The following is a 21,433-nucleotide window of genomic DNA, read 5'->3' as shown; positions in this document are numbered from 1 at the left end:
GCAGAATTTATAGCTACATTGTATGATCAGTGCAGAGCAGTTGGAGTAGAGCAGTAAATTTAATGTAACCTGTTTGTATCTAGACCCTATTTATACTTCTGTGCAAAAGGTGTACTGAAGCATTCTTTCGAGTATACTCTCACAACAGAAAATCTCAGAACCTAAAAATAGTTTTTAATAAAATAATACTTTATATTACTATTTAACTTCTTAAGAAAGGACTAAAAAACACTGTACAAGGCAACTGTTCTATGCATTTTACAAGGACATGGATGCAAAGAAAAGTTACATCACTTGCCCAAGATCACACAGCTAGTTAGGCAGGGACAGATTTTGGAATAGAACCCAAGTCTGATGCTGTTTCTTCCTTTAGCTCCTAGACAGCGCTGCTTCTTGGGAGAGCTCTGATATGGCACTAGGTCTTCTTGACTTGTACTTATAAGTAAGTATCTCTTTAGTGACCACAACACAACGCTTCACAGTAGATTCTGCTTTTTGTACCTAGATTTCCCCTTTCATTTTATGGTCAAAGATGACTACATTTCATGCAGTTAAATTGGGCAAACAATGCCTATTTAATATAATTATACACACACAAATACAAGCTGTAAAATATTTCCAGATCTTTGGGAATTTCTACTGCATACAGTTTTTAAAAAATAAGGTAAATTGTTCCGATTCACATTATAGTGTTTACAGTGACTCTTTCAGTAGGGGTTTGCACCATTACAGATGCATCAGTATTGTACCTCATTGGGGGAAAATATAAACTAGAGTTCCAGAGTGTTGCAACTGCTGCATGATGGTGTCTTAGTTTACTGTATCTTTGTGTTCTTCCCTCTCAAGTAAGCATACAAGTTAGAGTAAATATTTTAAAACATAAATAAATGTTATCAATGATAATATTTAGAAACTGGGTATTCACTGGATATGCCAATACAAATGCTGAAAGAAACATGTATGCATCTTGGCTGTTGGTCTCTTGGAGGATATATTAATCAATTCTTGGACTCTTGAAAGACATATTAATCCATTCCAAAAGTTGTCAACCCGGGGTACACATACCCCCAGGGGTACTTAGAAAGGTCGTAGGGGGTACGTACGGGCAGGGATGGACAGAGCATACCTCAGGATGCAGTGGTGGCATCTCCCTTGGCACATTCCCATGTTTCACCTCTTACCTGGGGGAGGGACGCACTAGGTGCCGCCAGCCCCACATGGCGCACTGCAGCACCTCCCTGTCACCTACCCCAGCTCGCTCTCCTGATTAGCCACTACCCCCTTACAGCAGAGCTGTGAGGGTCTGAATGGCTGGGGGAGGCGGAAGTGTGTTTTGTGCCTACCCTGGTGGCGCACAATTGGCCAGGTGCAAGGCCCATCAGCAACCCACAGAGTTGCACGTGTGACCATGGGAAAGAGGCATGGGGCGCGGTAGTGGCAAATGCCTGTGCAGGTGCCTGAAAGTGATTGTTGTAAATTGAATTAGTGCCTGATTAATCTTCTCCCATGCCTGCTAGCCCAGTGGGATGCCTCTGTCAGTGCAACTGCTCTTCCTGCAGGGCAGCAGTGCTCCAGCAGCTGCCCTGCCCCCAGCCACTCCCCTGACAGCCCTTGGATGCACCATCAGGCTCCCACTGTCCCAGGACTCAGCCCAGCCTGGGCCCCATTTACCCCTACCCCACTCCCTCCTGAACTGTGGGGGGGGTCTCCACCTGGCCCCTCCAGCTCCTTCCCACTCCCCTTCCCCCCTACACACACTTACCTGCTGGGGAAGGGAGGGGTGTCTGTGTCTATGTCTGCATCTGCATGTCTGTCTCCTGCCCACCCAGCAGCAGCAAGCACAGGGTGTTGCATGGCTCTTGGGGCAGTGGGGTGCAGAGTCCAGCCTGCAGCAGCAGCTGCCTCCGCTCCATGCACTGATGTGGGGGTCACATGCCTCCTGGGCCTCTGCCAGGGTGTGCGCTGCAATGGGAGCCACCCCCCGCCACGCCCTCCGAACAAGCAACTCTCACAACTCCATCCTGCGCTTTGCCCCAGCTGTGCAGCGCCTGCCCCTGCCTCACTGTGGGGGGCCTTAATCTGCTTTACTCCATAGCAGTACAAGTGCAGATGCTGATGGGGATGGCTGGGGCACAAGGGTGCTTCAGTGTGTGGGCTCCCTACCAGCTAGCTCTGCACAAAAGCTCCCTTGTGCCTCAGCCAGCCCCTCAACAGCATGTTGAACTGGGGGGAGCAACCTTGGGGTCCACTGCCAGCCAGGGTCCACCACCAGCTGGGGCTTTTCCAACCCAGCTCCATGTGCTCCCAAGCATATATTCAAAACAGTGTGCCTGGAAGCAATAAACTCTAGAGCAATAAGCTCTGCAGTTTATTCATGAGCTGCAACAGCACAAGTAGACACATCCAGTTTTGCCAGCTATACCCCTGATTTGCCTAAAGTAAAACAGAATGCTTTTGAAGAATGAATATCTTTTATTAGGCCAACTAGATATTTGAAAAAAAAAAAAAAAAAAAAAATTATTTGCAAGCTTTCAGGCCCAAATGCCCTTCATCAGGCAAAGGAAAAGTCAAAGACTCTAAAATTTCTTCTAGATAGAAATGAAACTTTATATTGCACAGGAGACCTAAGAGCAGACAGAGCAAGGGATATATGAAATATTTTAAATTCACAATAACAGAAAGGGCTCGTCTGAAAATCCAACTAATTGTCCTTCTTCTTTACCTATCTGCTCTCAAAGAATAAAGCAAGTTTTTACCACACTTGACAAAGCCAATCTTTTTTTTCTTTTCTTTTCTTTTTTTTTTTTGTGGGGGAGAGGGCTAGTAAATCTCTGAATTTGTAAGAACAGATACATGCCTGTCAAAAAAAAAAAAAACATGAAAGCTTATCCCCTTTTTCCAGAAATGTTCATAGTCCATCTCACTTGGAGAATCCTGGAATAATAACTGGAAAGTTAGATACTTATTTAGACAGGGAATTACAGCTCCACAAAAACAACTCCCTCTTAAAGCAAACATAATCAAGGAAAGTCTGCTAGAGTGGACAGGAAAAATCAAAGGGTACAATTATAGCTTCCTGCTAGAAAAAAAAAGGAAAGTTAGCAGGAGACAAAAAATGTTTTTTTACTTAGAGCATAGTTAAATTGTGGAATTCATTACTACAGGAGGTTGTAGAGGCAAATACTGTACCAAAAAAAAAAAGACTAGACAAACTCATAGATAGATCCATTAATAGCTATTAAACAGAATAGTCAGGGATGTATCCTCTGACATCTGTAAACCAATGATGGTAGATGCCAAAGAGTATATCAGAGGGAACAGATGAGTCTAGATATACCTCGTTCATATGCTCTCCCTCTAAAGTGGGGGTAGCCAACCCTTAGCACACATGCCATAAGTGACACTGACACTCTTTGGTTGCAACACATGGCAGAGTGCAGGGTTTAGCTTGTGGCACACCTGCCAGAAAGGCGGGCCCTCACTTCTCCAAAGCATCCACTCCTGTCACTGTCAGAGACCAGATTCTGGGCTAAATTGTAGAGTCAAACGCATCCATAGAGCTGAATGTGCATCGCTAGGCTGGTCTTCAGGCTGGACTTATATGTAATACAAACTTTTTCTTTCTTCTTCCCCGCCCCTGAATTTCATGCTCCAGGTTGAATTAGCCAAATCAGTTCTGAATCTCTGAACAGAACTCAATCATTTAGGTCTATATGGTGCTACCACTGGCAAGTATCAGCCATCCCAGACTCCTCAGTCTGGGGCTTCAGATACTCTCAAAACCATGGCAGGCATATGTAGTACAAACTATGAATGCTATAAGTCCAAAGCCAAAAAGCTCATGATTAAAGGCCCCAACAGAGTCAACAGCATTTCAAGCCAATGTGACCCCACAGCTCAGCATTGTGGGGCTAGGGACATACACTCCAGAAAGTCCCCACAATGGATCCATGTGCTAATTACCCCCTGCCCCCAACTCATGACTGGAACTGGATGTTCTCATCATGAGTCCTGGGATCCTCCAAAAATTTATATGCAGGTGAGGTGTAGGGCACCTGGTCCAGCTCCCCCTCATGGAGGGTGGGGCCACACTAATCATATGCGACAGATAGAGAGAGGGCAACAGAGGGATTCTGGGTGAACTGTCTGGGGCCCTGGTTGGTGATGTTTGTCAAACACTGAAGGCCAGTGAAGAAACAGGAATCATTGGAAATGGGAGTGGGGGGTGCAGTTCAGTTGTGGGAGTGAAGTAAAAATGTATGCAATGCAGTGGCTCAACATGACTTTAAAAAGAGTCAGTGTTGAGGGGGATTGCACTCAATGGGCACTACCATATAACTTATTCAGATGGTTTGTATTAACATATCTTTGTGGTAGGTTTCCATCAGCATCTCAGCCTTCTGGCTAAGATCACATTTTTGACACTAAGGGAAGTGTGTCAGGGCTGGCCCTAGCCTTCCTGATGCCAGCCTGATAGTGTAGTACCTCTAGCCCTGGTGCCAGCTCCCTGTGGAGGGAACACCTGCCTGGTTGGTTTGTTTTTTAAGGGAGAGTAGGGGAAGCTTGGTGAGGGGGAGGCTTCCCATCAGTACGTTTGCATAAAATGGGCCGTGTTTTTTATAGTCATACTCAGTGTTGGCTACATTTAATCAACTTCATAGTTGGTTTTCATTACTGAGCACATGCTGCTTTTGGCAGCAGTTTAATACTAGATATTTTATTTAATAAGGTTTCCTTGCATGTGAATCAAAGATGATAGGCTTCCCCCCTCCCCCCATTTATTAGGGAAAGGGAGGAAAACTCATATTCAAATAAATATGGTAGAAAGCAAACATACAGCACATTAATTACAATGTAATAAAGCATATAAACAGGTTATAATACATAACATTCAGAGTGACTTTCAGATCACTGACTGATTTAGTAATCCCTTCAGAATAAAAACAAACTGGGCCAGATGCAGTGCTCTTGAAACGTTATTTAAGTCAATGGAATGACAAACTGGGATGAAGAGTGATGATACTCTTTTGAATGCTCCTCTGCTGAGTTCCAGGTAATCCTTTTAGGTGTCATTCCCATTTACACTACATCTGAGAACAACTTGTACAGTCTTAATTAGTGATGAAACTGTTAAGTGGCACAAGTTGTAGCTATCCCAGTCCTGCTTTTTGCTAGCCAAGCTCACAGAGCTGGCTGGGTTGAAGGCAAGAAGCCAGCATTCCTCCTTCAGAACTTCTGTGCCATTAAGTGACACTTTGGTGCCAATTCTTCAGGCAGTTTCTCTGCTACTTCTCAATTGCCTCTACTCAATCCTAGGTAACAAGCAAGACAGCAACCAAAAATAGGACATGACACTGGCTAGCCAGCAGGGACACAAAGGGTAAACAGCAAGTACCAGTCCCCTTGCAGGTCTGTCTCTCCCCCAACCTCTCCACAATGCGTACATTCTCCTACAGAAACAAACCCCAACCATCTATTTCAAAGCAGAGAGAGCAGAAACAGGATTTGTATTTATTTATTTTCCACACCCTCACCCACACTTGTTTTCATCCATGTGAAGGGGGCAGACAGGGGAGCCTGGCTTGTGTTTCTCCATTCTGCTCACTCCTGCTTTCATCCCTGCTTTTCACTTGGGAAGGAGAAAAAAAAACAATCAAACAACGTTCCTGCCTTGATAAGAAGTATCCCTGTGAACCCTGTATCTGCAAAGTTTGGCAGCAGGGCTTTTTCATTTCCCTTCTTCCCTCTTTGCTGAAGAACAAAGTGAGCAGAAGCAAAAAAGGAATAGGTATTTAAAAAAAATCAAAGGAATGTTCTAAAGATGATAAACTTACTACCCACTCATTGCTACACCACCAGGAAGTGTCAAGGTTGCCCTTATTTCATGAAAATATATTCCATAGCCTAAAGGCAATTTCTATTGTTTATGGGTACGATGACAATAAGTTACAAGGACATCAAAAAGAAGAATGAATTAAGCAAGACAGACAGACCTGTATTATACCAATCCATCTTTATTATGACATTTTATGTCCCAAATTCTTCTATGGTGCAAGTGAAAGAGCTCAGTTTCTCTGCCATTTGAGTACTTTATACTTTTAAGATGAATAGCAAATGTCCTACTACAACAGAGAGTGGAACTTGGCTAACCCACTCAGCAAGGGGGGCTGTGTTATCCCCCATGCTGCCACTTGCCCCGCCACCGGGTTTGGATTTGGCTTGGGGGGGATGCAGGTGAGTTTGACACCCTGTCCTAACTAATATGCTAAATTTTCTACTTCATAGTAAAGAACAAAGGAGGACTAAATCAAGAAGCAGAAAATCACTCCAGACTTAAATTATTGTTGAAGCACTTTATTCAAGAGAAATGCAGAACTCCAAAAAGACAAGAGGTACATGTACAGCAATCCAGATTTAGAGCCCTGCACATAAAATTATTCTATAGCTTCCTTGAATGTTCCCTGAATCAAAGGAAACATTGCTGTCTAAACCTGTTAAACTCAAATCCTTCTTTTGCAGGAATAGGAGATACTAGATAATATAAAACAGCAAACATCAATAAACATACTATCATTTAAGAAAGGCCAAACCCTTGATATTTTTACTTTGAGCTTCAAATAGTCTGGCCAGCCAATGAATTAGGCCAAAATCTGTAATACATTTAAACAGAGGCATAGCAAGCTCTTTCAGCAGAAGGGGTAGCAGTAAGAAATAATGCTAACCACTGGAAAGCAGGGAAGGGGGGCGGGGGATATCTTACCTGTTCAGGCTCTCTTCACTTGAGCAGCAGCGGCTCCCACTGTTGCCATAGTAGCACAGGCTTGGACTGCTGCCTCCAAGGTACAAGCACTAGCCCAGGATACCTGGGGGCTGCTCCTGCCACCCCATTTGTTCACATCCCACCCACCAGGGGCACAGCAAAGCTTCCTGTGGGTGGGCCATCATTCCACCTTTCTCCTCCCTCCCCCCAGATGCAGTGCTGGACACTTGCCCAGCTCTATGGCTGGCAGCAGCCCACGACTGACTGTGTACTGGCAAAGACTCCTGGGGGGAGGGACCATACTAACACCCCCTCTAAGTCAGTGCCTGTGGCTGATGCCCCAAGCCCCTCCCTAGTTACACTACTGGATTTGAACACATCACAAGTGTGACTCTGGTGAATTAATTATATAACCTAGTTATTCATCAGTGTGCTTTTGGGTGGGGTTTGTAGCAAAGGTACTCATATTCCATAAACCTAAAGAAATACTGCATTGCTTCCCAAGAACTGGGTGAATTATTTTTAGCCAATTAGTAGGGATTTTTTAGGGGGGGTTGGGGTTAACACTCCTTGTCCAAACCCATTTTTAAAGGGCAGATAGTGAAACATTTTGGAGACAACTGTAGCCTGTTTGGCCCAAAAGTGTATCTGGCATACAATCTTCTCTTACATGGTTATATGGCTACTAGCCAATTGCCCATCAGGAATGATGGGGAGGAGAGGGCAGGGGGAGGCAGGGACAGAGTGCTGCCACCAACCACCCCGTGCCACCTCCAAGGAGCAGGGAGGAGCAGCTTGCCCCACCGTCCCCCTCGAGCAGCACCCTGTGCTGCCGCTGCCACCTCCAGGGAGCAGGGCCAGGAGGTGGGGTGCAAGGCCAGTGCTGCTGGCCTTGCCCCCCTGCTATAGCTGTGATATAAATGGAAAAGTGTTGGTGCAATAACACATCCCTGGGTTGACTCCAGCTCCAATACAATACCATGACAATGGCTGCAATCTTTTTTTTTGAGCCATTGTCAAAAAAGGGGTGCCGGGGTCGCAGGAGAACCCAAAATAGAAGGTAGCCCCAACTTACCATCTGCAGGGGCCGAAAGGAGTGAGGAACCACCCACACGGCTCATCAGCCGCGTTCATATTCAGCTGGGGCCGGGTGACGTCAGCTGGAGACACCACCCGGTGGAAACAAAAGGCAGCCCTGGAGGCACAGGAGGGCGGCTCATGAGCGGAGGCTCGATGGGGAAGCCCACACCCTGAGGGGCGCAGCTGCTGTGTCGGGCAGTCCCGGACAGCGGGGGCGGAGCCTGTGGAGGCACCAACAGAGAAGCCGGCAGCAGAGCCAGCGGAGGCACCAGCAGCGGAGCCAGCAACGGAGCCAATGGAGGCACCGGCAGAAAAGCCGGCAGTAGCACCAGCAGCAGAGCCCATGGAGGCACCAGCAGGAAAGCTGGCAGCAGCACCGGCAGCGGAGCCCGTGGAGGCACCGGCAGAGAAGCCGGCAGCGGAGCCAGCAGCAGCACTGGCAGCGAGGCTGACGGAGGCAGAGGCAGCGAAGCCAGTTGCAGAACCGGCGGAGGCACCGACTGGCAAGCCGGCAGGGAAGCCCTGGAGAGGAGGTAACAAGAGCAGGGCCGACAGGAACCCCAAAGGGGATAGCCGCGGGGTGCGGCAGAAGACCCCAAGCAGGGATGGTTAAGCGGCAGATGGACCCACAACATCCCAAGAAGAATCGGCTGGGAAGCCAGACCCGAGTGGGGCAAGCAACTGGGGCTGGGGCACCTAGGCACAGGGAAAACACGGGGCCCATAGGTTAAAGGCACTCTTTATTCCTTTGTGGCCTCCAGGTCCACTGGTCGCATCTCTTCAGTGTCATAACCCAAATTAAGCGAGTGTCCCTGACACAATAGAAAGCCTTTTTAGGTGATTGGTATTGCTCAATTTTTAGTACGTATCCAGATTGAGAAGTGTCTCCGACACAATAGAGTCTGCCTAGCAACTGTGGTAACTGTTGGGTTTGGTATATTCCATCTCCTCACTCAGCAGTTTAGTACAGTCCTGGTGCATTGGAAGATCCCATTTGGCCTGTATGCCTGTGCCACAGTGGAGAGTTCCATTGGGGTGATATAGAGGTCACAGCTAAAGTAGGTCACAGGGGGAAAACTCCGCTGTACCAGAGCCCAGTGACTAAGCTAGGTCATGAAAAATTACAAGCTTAGAAAAAGTTCCTGCCAATCATATGCAGATGTGCACACCACTATTGGCCATTTCCAAATTATTCATATTTGACAAGTTGTGATTGGTTTCCCGGCCATTTAAAAGCTAAGTTAGTTTCTGCCCACGGGGAGGTACCCTGCGGTTTTCTCTGAGGAAAGAGCTCTTCCGCAGTTCTCTCTCAAAGAACTACTCTGCACGGTTTTTCTCAGAGGAAATATTCCGGGTGTTTCTCAGAGGGTACTCCCGTCGCCAATATCCAATTTGACGCGCTTCCCCCCCACCCCACGGCCACATCAAAAAGCCGTTTACGACCGTCGTTCATATCTTGTTGCATCGTCTCTTGTCGCATTTACCGTCTTTGCAACTCGTCGTGGTTTTTTTTCCGTTGTAACTGTAACTCAAGCCCAGTTCCATCGACCTACACTGTAATCATCACCATCAGTGTAAGTAAAGAAATTTTTTTCAACCATTACGCATCATGTGCCTAGTTCCTCTCCGGTGTCACCACTACCCGCCTGCCGTTCTAGGCTATTGACCCCATAGCCTTGGTCTGCCTTGCCACCCGACCGCCACACTCAGCAGTCACGGTGGTGGGGATCGCACGCTACATCACAGGGTAGTTGGAATAGGCCACTAGGGATACGGGTTAGTCGGATCTAGGTCCAAGGGCCTCGAAGCCTTCACGCTCGAGCCGCAACCCAGGGACACTGGGACTCATGGCTGGAGGGCCACGGGAGGCTGGGGAAGAAGCCAAGTGGAACCAGGGACGCCAGAGGGCCAGAAGACCTGCGACCCAAGGTAGCAAGTGGCTGGGGTGTAGGGGAGGTCAGAGCCCCATGAGTGCCCGCCGAGAGGCGTGATGACCCTGGAGGCTACCTCGAAGGGGAAAGGTGTGGCAGGAGAGTTAAGGGGATCGCTGGACGTCAGCTGGGGTAGCTTTTGGGGTCCATTCGCAAGCCCGGGACAGGCAAGATTGATAGTCCGGGCTAAGGCCGCATGAGAACGCCTGGTAGAGCAGAGGCGGGCACAATGGTAAAGATTCTGGCATCTCTCAAGTCACTGGGAATATGTTCACATTTCCAGTTTTTCATAATAAGGAGAGGCATTAGGGTCTCAGAGCCTCAGTCAGATGGGGGTCCAAGACGGGTGGCTGCTCCTCAAGGAGACAATACTCAGAGCTCAATGGGAGTCAGTCCCAGTGCGCACCAAGGGAGGTAGGAGTGCTAAGAAGCCCCCATGGCTCGCCAAAGATATCCAGGGATGCCTAAGGGCAAAAAAAAGGAGGCGTACAAACAGTGGAGGCAAGGGGCTATCACCAAGGAGGATTACACCTCTGTTGCTTGGGACTGCAGGGAAGCAGTTAGGAAGGCCAAGGCAGAGATGGAGCTAGGGCTAGCAACCAGAATTAAGGATAATAAAAAGTCCTTTTTCAAATACATAGGAAGTAAGAAGGCGGCACCAGGTAACATGGGGCCCCTACAGGATAGGCTTGGCAATATGGTGATTGCGGCAAATAAAAAAGCTGACCTCTTTAATGAATTCTTTGCCTCCATATCCCTGAACAGAGACCAAGACATTTCCCCCACTAGAACTGTGGACGGCCTCAAGAGCAGCACCGCCATGCCTAGGGTCAGGGATGACCTACTTAGGGAACTTTTGGAGGGGCTGAACGTATATAAAGTCAGTAGGTCCAGATGCTCTTCACCCAAGGGTGGTGAGGGAATTGGCAGGGGTCATAGCGGAGCCCTTGGCACGGATCTATGAGTGCTTATGGGGCACTGGCCAGGTACCAGAGAATTGGAAAAGGGCCAGTGTGGTCCCCATTTACAAAAAGGGGAGGAAGGAGGACCCTGGCAGTTATAAGCCAGTCAGTCTTACCGCGGTCCTTGGGAAGACCTTTGAGAAAATTATCAAGGAGCACATCTGCAAGAGTCCAGCAGGAGAGGTAATGCTCAGGGGCAACCAACATGAGTTCATTGAGGGCAGATCCTGCCTGACTAACCTGGTTTCTTTTTATGATCAGATCACAAAGTCCCTGGACGAAGGTGTCAGGGTGGATGTAGTCTTCCTGGACTTTAAGAAGGCCTTTGACACCGTTTCCCACCACATTCTCTTAAAAAAACTTGGTGACTGTGGCATTGATGCCTACACAGTCAGATGGATGGCAAATTGGCTAGATGGTCACACCCAGATAGTAGTAGTGGACAGGTTGTTTTCGACCTGGAGGGATGTGGGCAGTGGAGTCCCTCAGGGCTCAGTCCTAGGGCCTGTACTGTTAAACATCTTTATCAGCAATCTGGATGTGGGTGTGGAAAGCACGCTGTCCAAATGTGCCGACAACACCAAGGTGTGGGGCGAGGTGGGCAAGCTGGAGGGGAGGGACAGAATCCAGCTAGATCTAGACAGGTTGCAGAGGTAGGCAGATGAGAATAGGATGGAGTTCAATGGAGAAAAGTGCAAGGCACTGCATTTAGGGAGAAGGAACTAGCAACACACCTATAGGCTGAGGAACACCCTTCTTGTCAACACAGTGACAGAAGAGGGATCTTGGAGTCATTGGTGACTCCAGGATGAACATGAGACACCAATGTGAGGAAGCGGTCAGTAAGGCTAACCACAACTTGTCGTGCATCTACAGATGCATCACAAGCAGGTCCAGGGAGGTGATCCTTCCCCTCTATGCAGCATTGGTCAGGCCGCAGTTGGTGTATTGCGTCCAACTCTGGGCGCCGCACTTCAAGAGGGATGTGGCTAGCACTGAGAGGGTCCAGAGGAGGGCCACTAGTATGGTCAAGGAGCAGCAGGGCAGGCCCTACGAGGAGAAACTAAAGGGCCTGAACCTATTCAGCCTCCACAAGAGAAGGCTGAGAGGGGATCTGGTGACCGTTTACAAACTCACCAGGGGTGACCAGAGGGAATTGGGGGAGGCTCTGTTCCCCCAGGCACCACCCGGGGTTACTAAGAATAATGGACACAAATTGTTAGAGAGAAGGTTCAGGCTGGACATAAGGAGACATTATTTTACACTCAGAGCTGCCAGGCTCTGGAATGGGCTCCCAAGTGACATGGTACTCTCTCCTACCTTTGGGATCTTCGAGAGGAGGCTGGACAGATATTTGGCTGGGGTGATATGACCGCAGCACCCATTCCTGCCTGGGGCAGGGGGTCAGACCTGATGATCTGTTTAGGTCCCTTCCGACCCTAAGCACAATGAAACTATAATAATGACATGTAGTTAGTGGAGGAGCTTTTTTCCATCATGCTTATAAATTTTACCTGCTATTCCAGCAGGAGCACATGCTTTGTTGTTCTTCATCTGCCTAACGCCTTCCAAGTTGATGGATCTGCAAAATAGCCCTTAATGGCGTGCTCTGGAATGACTTCAATGGTATTATCTTCGACAGTAGAAACTTGCTTCAGGAACTCTTGAAACTGCTCCTTTCACAGTGAACTGATGGTAGAGTTGTCTTTAAAGAATGTTAATCTATCCTCGGACCTCAAAGGGATGACTCCTTGTGTGCTTTGCCCACAAATATCTTTAGTTGTGCTGAAGAAACTATGCATGTCATGGCTATTGGCAAATTTTTAAATCTCTTTTGCTTTGTCCTCCCATCATTTTTTCTTTCCCTTTCAAATTTTCTCTGGGTCTTGGCTTCAATGTGGTAATAAATGTCTTGCTTCTGTTTGGAGTTGATGTCATTTTGCCAAACTTTGAAGGCTCTTATTTTTCTGTCAATAAGAGCTTGAATTTCCCTACCATTGTCATTTAACCAGTCCTGATGTTTCTTTGTGGAGAAGGCTAGAGATACTTTGTATGCCTCATGGATGAAAAGTGCTTAAAATTATACATGAGCTCAAATGTTCTGATGATTTAGGGTGAAACTGCCAACTTCTGCTCGTTCAAATACTTTATTAAAGACTAAACCTTTCTTAAATCCCTTAAACTTTAATCCATCAATTAATTTAATATATTAAGAACAAAAAATGGATATCTATCCTTCAAAGGATTCAGACTGGTTTTACTTATCCATATGAGTACTGAGGCAAGAACCAGGTCTTCCCTTCTCAGCAGCAAACACCTCATGCAATGGTAGTTAAGGTTATAAGCAGAAAGTTCCCCAATTCTCTCACCATGGTCATTTGAAACATTTCAGCTCCATAGAGGTGTTCAGTCACTACAAGTTAAAAATGACTTGAAGCTTTCAAATACTAGGAGAAGAGAACTGCTACTACAAAATGCTCCCTACCCTGAAGTATTTTGCCTTTGATTTCAGCTTTGTCAGAATGAAATCAGTGTATCATGAGAAAGGGAAAATGTCTCTCGAGACAGCAAAAATAAAATCTTTAAGAAGAGATACTAGATGTGCATTGAACCTGGTCAGAAAGGATGTTACATATCAAAACATTTTTACAAAAATAACTGGAATTCTCTGCCACTTAGCCTCCTTTATATCAACAATGGGACCAGTCAAGGGAGGGACTTGAAGAAAGTAAATCATATCAACTAGTAGTTAAAGTCAACTTTCTATGGATCACATGGAGCAGAAAGGACAATATTATGCAAGAAACAGCTGTAAAGTTGCTTTGCAAGCAGCCTTTTACTGGCCATTTTTCTTCCTTCTGTCTCTCTCTGAAACCCTTTTGTCTTTGTACTCTGAAACCCCTCAGAAATAGAAAAATGACTGGAAATTCTTCCTGCTAGATAGTCTGTGCCATAAAATAATTTTACTTGCATTAGTCCAATTTCTTGTCTGTCAAGCAAACAGTAATCATAAAAGTCTAGGTGCAAAAACTTTTTTTTTTTGTCTGAGTAACATGGATCCTCCAATATTCAAAATATTAACCCCTCACCTACCCCTGAATACCTAGTTATTTTACCCATGTTTTAAAATTTTGCTTCAATATCAAATGTCAGATTCTACCTGTAAATAATATAATTACAAATGTACTCAAGCATCAAATCCTCCAAAGTTTGACTGTATGAAAATATTTAAATAATCTTCTTTAGTTTTACTATCTGAAGGCTTAATTGCTTTCCCAAAAAACAAAAAATGTTTGACAAAATTGGATTTTCATAGATTTCATAGACATTAGGGCTGGAAGGGACCTTGTAAGATCATTGGATCCAGCCCCCTGCCCAAGGGGCAGGAAGTCAGCTAGGGTCAAAGGATCCCAGCAAGATAAGTGTCCAAATGTTTCTTGAAAGAGTCCAGAGTAGGTGCTTGCACCACCTCTGGGGGGAGTTTGTTCCAGGCCTTGGGGGCTCAAACAGTTAAGTTTTTCCTTATGTCCAGCCTAAAATGATCTTGGAGGTGTTTGTGACCGTTGGACCTTGTCATCCCCTGGGGTGCTCTGGTGAACAGGCATTCCCCCAGATCCTGATGCACACCCCTTATGTACTTCCAGGCTGCCACCAAGTCACCCCTGAGCTTGCACTTCTCCAGAATGAAGAGTCCCATAGCTTGCATCCTCTCTTTGTAAGGCCTGTTCTCATGCCCTCTGATCATGTGTGTGGCTCTCCTCTGGACTCTTTCAAGCTTCTCCATGTCCTTCCTAAATTGTGGAACCCAGAATTGGATGCAGTACTCCAGCTGCAGCCTCACCAAGGCCGAGTGCAGCAGGAGGATGACACCCTGGGTCTTGCTCGAGATGCATTGGTAGATGCAAGCCAGAGTTTTGTTTACTTTGCCAGCTGCAGTATCGCATTAGTGGCTCACGTTCATCTTGTGGTCAATCATGACCCCCAAGTTTCTTTCGGTCATGGTGCTAGCGAGTGTAGCATTGCCGAGCCTAAGTGTGATACAGGTTTTTATTCCCAAGGTGGAGCACTTTGCATTTCTCTGTATTGAATGCCATCAGGCTTTCGTCTGCCCACATTGCAAGCCTATCGAGGTTGGCCTGGATTACCATCCTATCCTCAAGTGCGGAGACTCTTCCCTAAAGTTTGGTGTTATCAGCGAACTTGGCCAGCCCACTTTTGACACCAGTATCCAGATCGTTTATGAAGACATTAAAGAGTACAGGTCTGAGAATGGAGCCTTGGGGGACACCACTAGTCACCAAGTGCCATGTTGATTTGGTTCCGTCAACTACCACTCTTTGGGTCCGACCTTGGAGCCAGTTTCTCAGCCATTGCACTGTGGAGTAGTCAAGGCTGCAGTTGCCCAATTTTTCCATGAGGACACCATGGAACATCAGGTCAAAGGCTTTTTTAAAGTCCAAATATATGACATCAACCTCTTCCCTTTTGTCCAGATAATGCATCACCTGGTCACAGAAGGAAATGAGATTGGTCAAGCAAGACCTACTCGCAACAATCCCGTGCTAACTAACCCTCAGAATGTGGTCTTCTGTTAGCCTGTCAATAATGGTTTCTCTGATAATTTTTTCCAAAATCTTCCTAGGGATTGAGGTCAAACTGATTGGCCTGTAGTTTCCCAGGTCTTCTTCAACTAAGCAAAGCTTCTTACCCAAGCACGTGTTTTCCTTTGATTTTGAGTTTGATTTTGCTGAAAAAAGCATGTGCCCAAAAACTGAAATATTTTGATTTCAGTAAATGGCTGCAGCATCTCAAGGGAGATGCGCTTCAGCCGCTTCATGTCTATGTCTTCTGTATGGCCCAGGTTCCCACACTGGACGGCTTCTCCTGTCTTGAGGAGGGGACACGGATCTAGGAAATACAGACCAAACAAGACATGGTCCCATTCTACTGAGGAGAATAGAACCATGACATTTCCAAACATCAATTCCTATAAAGGCCCTGTGTCACTATTTCTGAATTGAAATATTTCTGTTTTTAGCCCAAATACTTGGTTTTCACATTTTATAAAAACGAAGTTTTCCACAAACACAAACGATGTTTTGCTTTTTGTTTGTTTGTTTGGTGGGTTTGTTTGGTTTTTTGTTTTTTGGTGGGTTTTTTTTTTGGGGGGGGGGATTGTCAACGTTTTCCATGGGAAAAATGAAAACGTTTTCTGACCACCTCCAATCTGAAGTCTTATACTCTACAGAACAAGCAAGAGGTTTGTGCTAAATGAAATTCTACCTTAAAAAGTAATATTCTCACAAGTCCCATAGCCGAAAACTATCAGATGGAAGTTGATGTCAGATACATACATGCCCAAATGGATAAGACAGATGTTGCCAAACAAACTAGATTAAGCTGTGGCAGGATGTCTCCCATCACAGCTGATATGCTTTATTACTGGACAAGGGCCCAGTGTGAGACAACAGCTGATATGCTCCCCATGTTCCTCACTGCTCTGGGCTTCTCTGCCAGGTCCTGGGGCATGTGCCTTGCATGAAAGCATGCATGGGTCAGAGTGTGTCCTAGTACAGAGGCACAGAACCTGGGGAATCCCTGGTGCCCCGCAACTCCACACCAGGACCTGTGCGTGCTGCCACACAAAGTACGGGTTGGCGCAGGTTCCAGCACGGAGGTGTGGGACAGCATGGGACCTGAAAAGTTCCCAATGAACCCTGAAGGCTCACAAAAAATGTAAAATAAAATCATGCAAAATTGATTATGGTTTTAAACCTTATTATTTTGAAGCCATTATTTGAAACCTTGTAGTTGGAAGGCTAAAGGGAACTGACTCGTTGTTCAGGAAGGTAGGGTTAGCAATATTGCTACTACTAAAAATCTAGAAGAGAAACCCTAGAATTGGAAGACAGGTAATCTGGGGATGTATCCACCCCTGCACTTACTGCCCTATAAAAGGCAACAGACATGTTTTGAAAAATTCTTTAAAACGCTATGAAGAATTTCTCCCCCTATATTTTCAGAACAATTCAAATTAAATGATCTATTAAAATACCTTTATCATCATATAAGGCATATTGACTCTATTAAATCTGTATGCATCTACAAAATCTATTCAATCTTTGTTTATTGTTTCTGTAATGTTATCTTATAAACAAATTAGGCAATGCCCTAGGTCTTGCATATTTTGTTTTGTGATAACTAAGAATACTCAAACAAATTGCAACGGAGATAACGTCCACTGCAAAGATGTATATACTATTCAGTATCTTCCAGTTAGCCATCTTTTACAATTTCAGATTAAAGAAAACAATGCTTTAATTTTAAGAAAACTCCACCAATAAAAACAACAGTAAAAAGAAGCCATTATACTTTCCTCTGTGCTAGCAAACTGTTGTTGCCAGGACTGCAACCTGAGATGGGCAAGCAGGGTACATTTCCCAGGCAATACCTAAGGGGAGGAGTACCTGAATGATTCAGGAAAGCTCTTCATCTTCCTGTCCCCCATTCCATCTGCAGCATTAGCAAGCAGGGTGCATCACCAAGCACAAGCAGTTCAGGGAATCATAGTTTTGTAGAGAAGTAGCACAGTTCACTGCTGTTGGGGGAAGAACAGACCCCAATTTCTGCCACTGAGATCAGCATTTTTTTGCCTTCTCGTATGGGTGCTGCTCCTGCATGCTGCAAAGCTAGAATGTATGCATATCAGGGACAGGACAAGAAGGGCGAGAGGACTTCTTGCCCTGTTATACCTCTGGCTCTTGGCTTTAAAAGCTATAGAATATCAAACTAAGAAGATAATCTAAATTAATGAGCACACCAAGATGATTAGCCAATTAAAATTACACGGTTCTGAAAGTTTACCTAGTTGCATTTTTAAGTGCTTCAGAATTCTACAAGTCAACTCTTTTGTTCCCTATTAGTGAAAAGCAGGGGTGCCAAACTTGTTTGGTCTCTCCAGGCTAGATCCAACAAAGCAAGCTGGATCTGGACTCACCTCTGATGGCAGAGAGGGCAACAGCAGCACTAAATCCCAAACCCCCCTCAGCTAAAGAAGACACAGACATTAACACTGCTACTGCTCACCCTGCCCCCAAATTCCCCTCCAGGAGCCCTGTGGGCCAGATCTCATGGGCTGGATCCAGCCTGCAGACCATGTTTGACACCTCTGAGTTAAAGCATAGCCATATTCTTTAAGTCAGTATCCATTTTATATTAGGATCCTCTGAAACCTTCCCACTAAGAAGAAATATATAATTCCTGCCTTGGATTTTATCTGGAGGCCCTCACTCAAGAATAGCTTGTAAAGCACATTACCTTAACTGGAGATGTGAAAAGAAAGGTAAGAGTAGAAAAACCAAGAGAAGAAACTCTAACAATAAAGAAAGACAGTATCCAGAACAAAGCTAAACCTGCAGCTCAAGTATACTTCAGATCTCCAAAGTCTTTTTGTTGATTTTTTCTCTTATCCTATTTACAGCAGATCACACAGTAGAAGTGAATGATTTTCTTGCCCGGGATGCCTAGATCTACGGGCTTCTGATCATAATACTGACAACATACACAAAGAGCCAATTCCACCTTTGTCACTAATAATAAAGAAGCTACTCAATGAAAGGATGGCAGAATATGATCCTTAGTGATCAGGAATGCAGTTGCAAAACTTAGCAATACACTATACACAAGCCTTTTGGTATGTTAAAGACAGCCTTACCTTGCAGTTTCTTTAATACAGCCACTTCCATTTTCAGAACTTGCTTTGGTTGTTGTGCTGACTCCACCTTCAGCGCAACATTTTCTCGGGTGAGCAAGTCCAGAGCATCGTAAATTTCTCCAAACCCCCCACCTCCTATCTTCCTCAACTGCAATGAGAAATATAAGACAGGATATAAAAAAAGACAAAGGAAATAAAGGTATTAATATTCCCATGCATGTTCAGTATGAAACTATCGTGTTAATGCTTAAATAAACATGATTTTTCTTTTCAGATGCACAAGGCCAGTCAATGCTTAAAAACTGTCTTAGCTGTTTATGGTTAACCATTAAAAATATACTCCAAATACTGAAGGATAGTGTAATTTTTAACATGACTTTTTCTTTTAAGAACAGACACACTACATATATTAAGCACTTAAAGTCCCTGGTGTAACTGCACAGCAACATCACAGCATCCCCTGTTGCATGCAGCTACATTAACTTCATAGCTAACCCTCCTCACCCCCCCACCCTCCAAAAAAATAAAATAAAATCGCAGAACTTTAGAAAAGATCACCTTTAAATATGTATTTTAACTACTGCTCACAGTACTCACCTCCACTAATGCCATTCCTAGCAACACATGATATTTAACAAAAACATGCAATGATACTAAAAAAACCTCATCATTACGAGGAAAAAGTAAACATTATCAGAATATAGGGCCATGAACAGGCCTTCATTTCTATAAGTGGAAATTTCTCAATAGAAATTTTTCCAGGAGAGGGAGCATACAGGCGTACAGCTTGCATTTGCCTGCCCCCCGCCCCCCCTTACACTCTCTGTGCCTTGGTCTGGGGAACAGTGGCTGTTCCCCTCCACCCTAGTCTTGTGAGGGGTGGAGGAGGGGGGAAGAGTGCAGATACTCCTTCAGAGAAATTGAGCAAACACTTGTATACTCATGGTTTCTACTGGGAGAGCAGGGATTCTGTCAGTAGAAACATAACTGTATGTGGCCTAAGTTTGTTTCACTAACTGATTTTGCTGATACAACAATTTCTCTCTCTCACCTCTCCAATTGCAGTGCTGGGAAGGTCACACTAAGAAATATACCCATGGCATTTTTACTACTTTTACTCTGCCATGATTTTCTAAATGTCATTTGCTTAAGTCATGCAACTACCCAATTCTGAAAGCAGTCTAAGCACTCTGATGATCTGGTGATCATCCAGCTAGGCATTAAGCCAGCATATTAGCCTCTCTAACAATACCTCCTATACACAATAGATTAATCTCCATCAGATGATTAATCTTGGTAAATTCCTACCATGAAGAAAGGAAGCTGGAAAAGCATGAAATAGGTTGTGTTCATAATTTCACTTCTCTTTTCCAGGCTACATCTTGTAGCCCTCTCCATCTGTCTAGAGCCAAAAGAAAGAAATGCATAAAATGTCAAATACAGCATTTCATAGCACCTTTCAGACAGGTTTGTTAAGTCATTTTTTTTGCTGTCCAAACCAACTGTTTCTTCCACTACAAAAAAATAAAAAAACACGAAAAGTATACAGATGGGACATTTAGCAAGTCAAATAAAGTCTTTATCAAATAGTTAAAATTCTTCCTTGCTAAGAGCATAGCAGTCAGTTAAATGTATAAAAAGTCACTTGGGTACTAACCAGTTTGCCTAACCTCACAAACTGTCCTTAGGTTACTGGACAGAAGAGGTTCACTTTTGTAATTAAGGAGAATTTTGCTGAATTAGCAGCTGCTTAAAATATGATTTTCAAAGGATTTTTTCCCCTTAGGGAAAAAAACCACCAAACCTAAATTCAGACACATTTTTATAGTTAAACCAAAACAACTGATAAATCAAGGGATTTTTTTATCAAAATGTTTATAACTATTTTTAACACCCATTTGACTTCAATAACCTCTTAACAATTAGGAAAAAAAAGTCTGTTGAAGGTGTGAAATAAAAGAAAATACTTACAATGATACTGGGCATGTCTACATGTGCAATGAATGTGGCTGAATAAACCCCGGTGTAGTTCTCACCAGAGTTCATTGCTCCTGGGCACTGTGTTTGAACATGTACCTGGGACAGCAGCACACTGAGCCAGGGCAGAGCAGCCCCAGCTGGCAGAGTGCCTGGGGTGGAGAGGAGAGTAGGGGTCAGCCTAACAGCCCAGGGCTGTTTTGATCCATCTCAGCATGCTGCAGAGAGGCTAGCTGGGGCCTGAGGGCACTACAGTATGGGGCTAGCCGGCAGGCAGCCCCTGCACTGAAGCACACTTGTACCGCAGCCAGCCTCATCAGCATCTATAAGTGCACTGTGGTGGAGTAAATAATAGTTAATGGAAATAGGCTTTAGGTCATATGTTATCCCTTTTCTACCAGAACCTGAACTAGTTCCCCACCTAAAAGCATCCCTTAGTTATAAACAGGAAGATTGCCAATAGAAGCTGTAGAAAATTAGAGTGGATATGGAAGTCAAACACTGATATGTAAGTCAAATATAGAAAAAGGTGGTGCCACCGATGAGCAAACAGATGGCCTGTTTCAGACTCTTTAACCCACTTCCATCTTGCTCTACTTCTTTTAAATGTTGTGGGCACTGCAAAGCAGCCTTGCATTTTGTGCCTTGCAATCTTACAACATGCAACATTTAATTATGCCACAACTTCCAAGCATCTCCTATTCAGATAAACACACATTTCTAACACACACCTAGGAGTTTAACAACTGATAGATTCTACCTTCCCCTCCTACTCTTCTACAGCTTGTTTAGCCTGCATCCACGCTACAGAATGATTATGTAAGCAGTTCAACTGTCAAGTAGTGCTTGGACTTCTAGATGACACCTCCGATAAGCCATTTAAGCCCAGGTATAAAGGACCATTGAACTCAAATAAGGGCAGGGAAGGGGAACAGGGTTGGAAGAGATATACACATACAAAGACGTAGATGGACAGGGCTATTTCAAGAGGACTACTGAAAATCCAAAT

At 44.9% G+C, this 21,433-nt stretch overlaps 1 protein-coding gene across 5 annotated transcripts in view; it reads right to left on the bottom strand.

The window, feature by feature from the left end:
* The window catches only part of TTBK2 (tau tubulin kinase 2), a 171,699-nt gene that overhangs the window by 140,542 nt on the left and 9,724 nt on the right, over positions 1-21,433 (bottom strand). For 2 of the 5 annotated variants that reach the window (XM_025215333.1, XM_025215334.1), the window contains 2 exons: positions 19,756-19,849; positions 18,448-18,595 (listed from right to left, as the gene is read on the bottom strand). In XM_025215333.1, the coding sequence (XP_025071118.1) occupies positions 18,448-18,595; positions 19,756-19,845 (238 nt within the window). In that variant the 5' untranslated portion in view covers positions 19,846-19,849. Of the gene's footprint in view, positions 1-17,200; positions 17,332-18,447; positions 18,596-19,755; positions 19,850-21,433 lie in introns of those variants that run through there. The other 3 variants (XM_025215336.1, XM_025215337.1, XM_025215335.1) reach the window with 3 other exon arrangements.

The sequence above is a fragment of the Alligator sinensis genome, unplaced genomic scaffold (genome assembly GCF_000455745.1).
Source record: "Alligator sinensis unplaced genomic scaffold, ASM45574v1 scaffold1581_1, whole genome shotgun sequence".
In the NCBI taxonomy this organism is placed as follows: Eukaryota; Metazoa; Chordata; order Crocodylia; family Alligatoridae; genus Alligator; species Alligator sinensis.
Note: the sequence above shows the minus strand (reverse complement) of the source record. Positions and strands in the feature narration are given on the sequence as shown.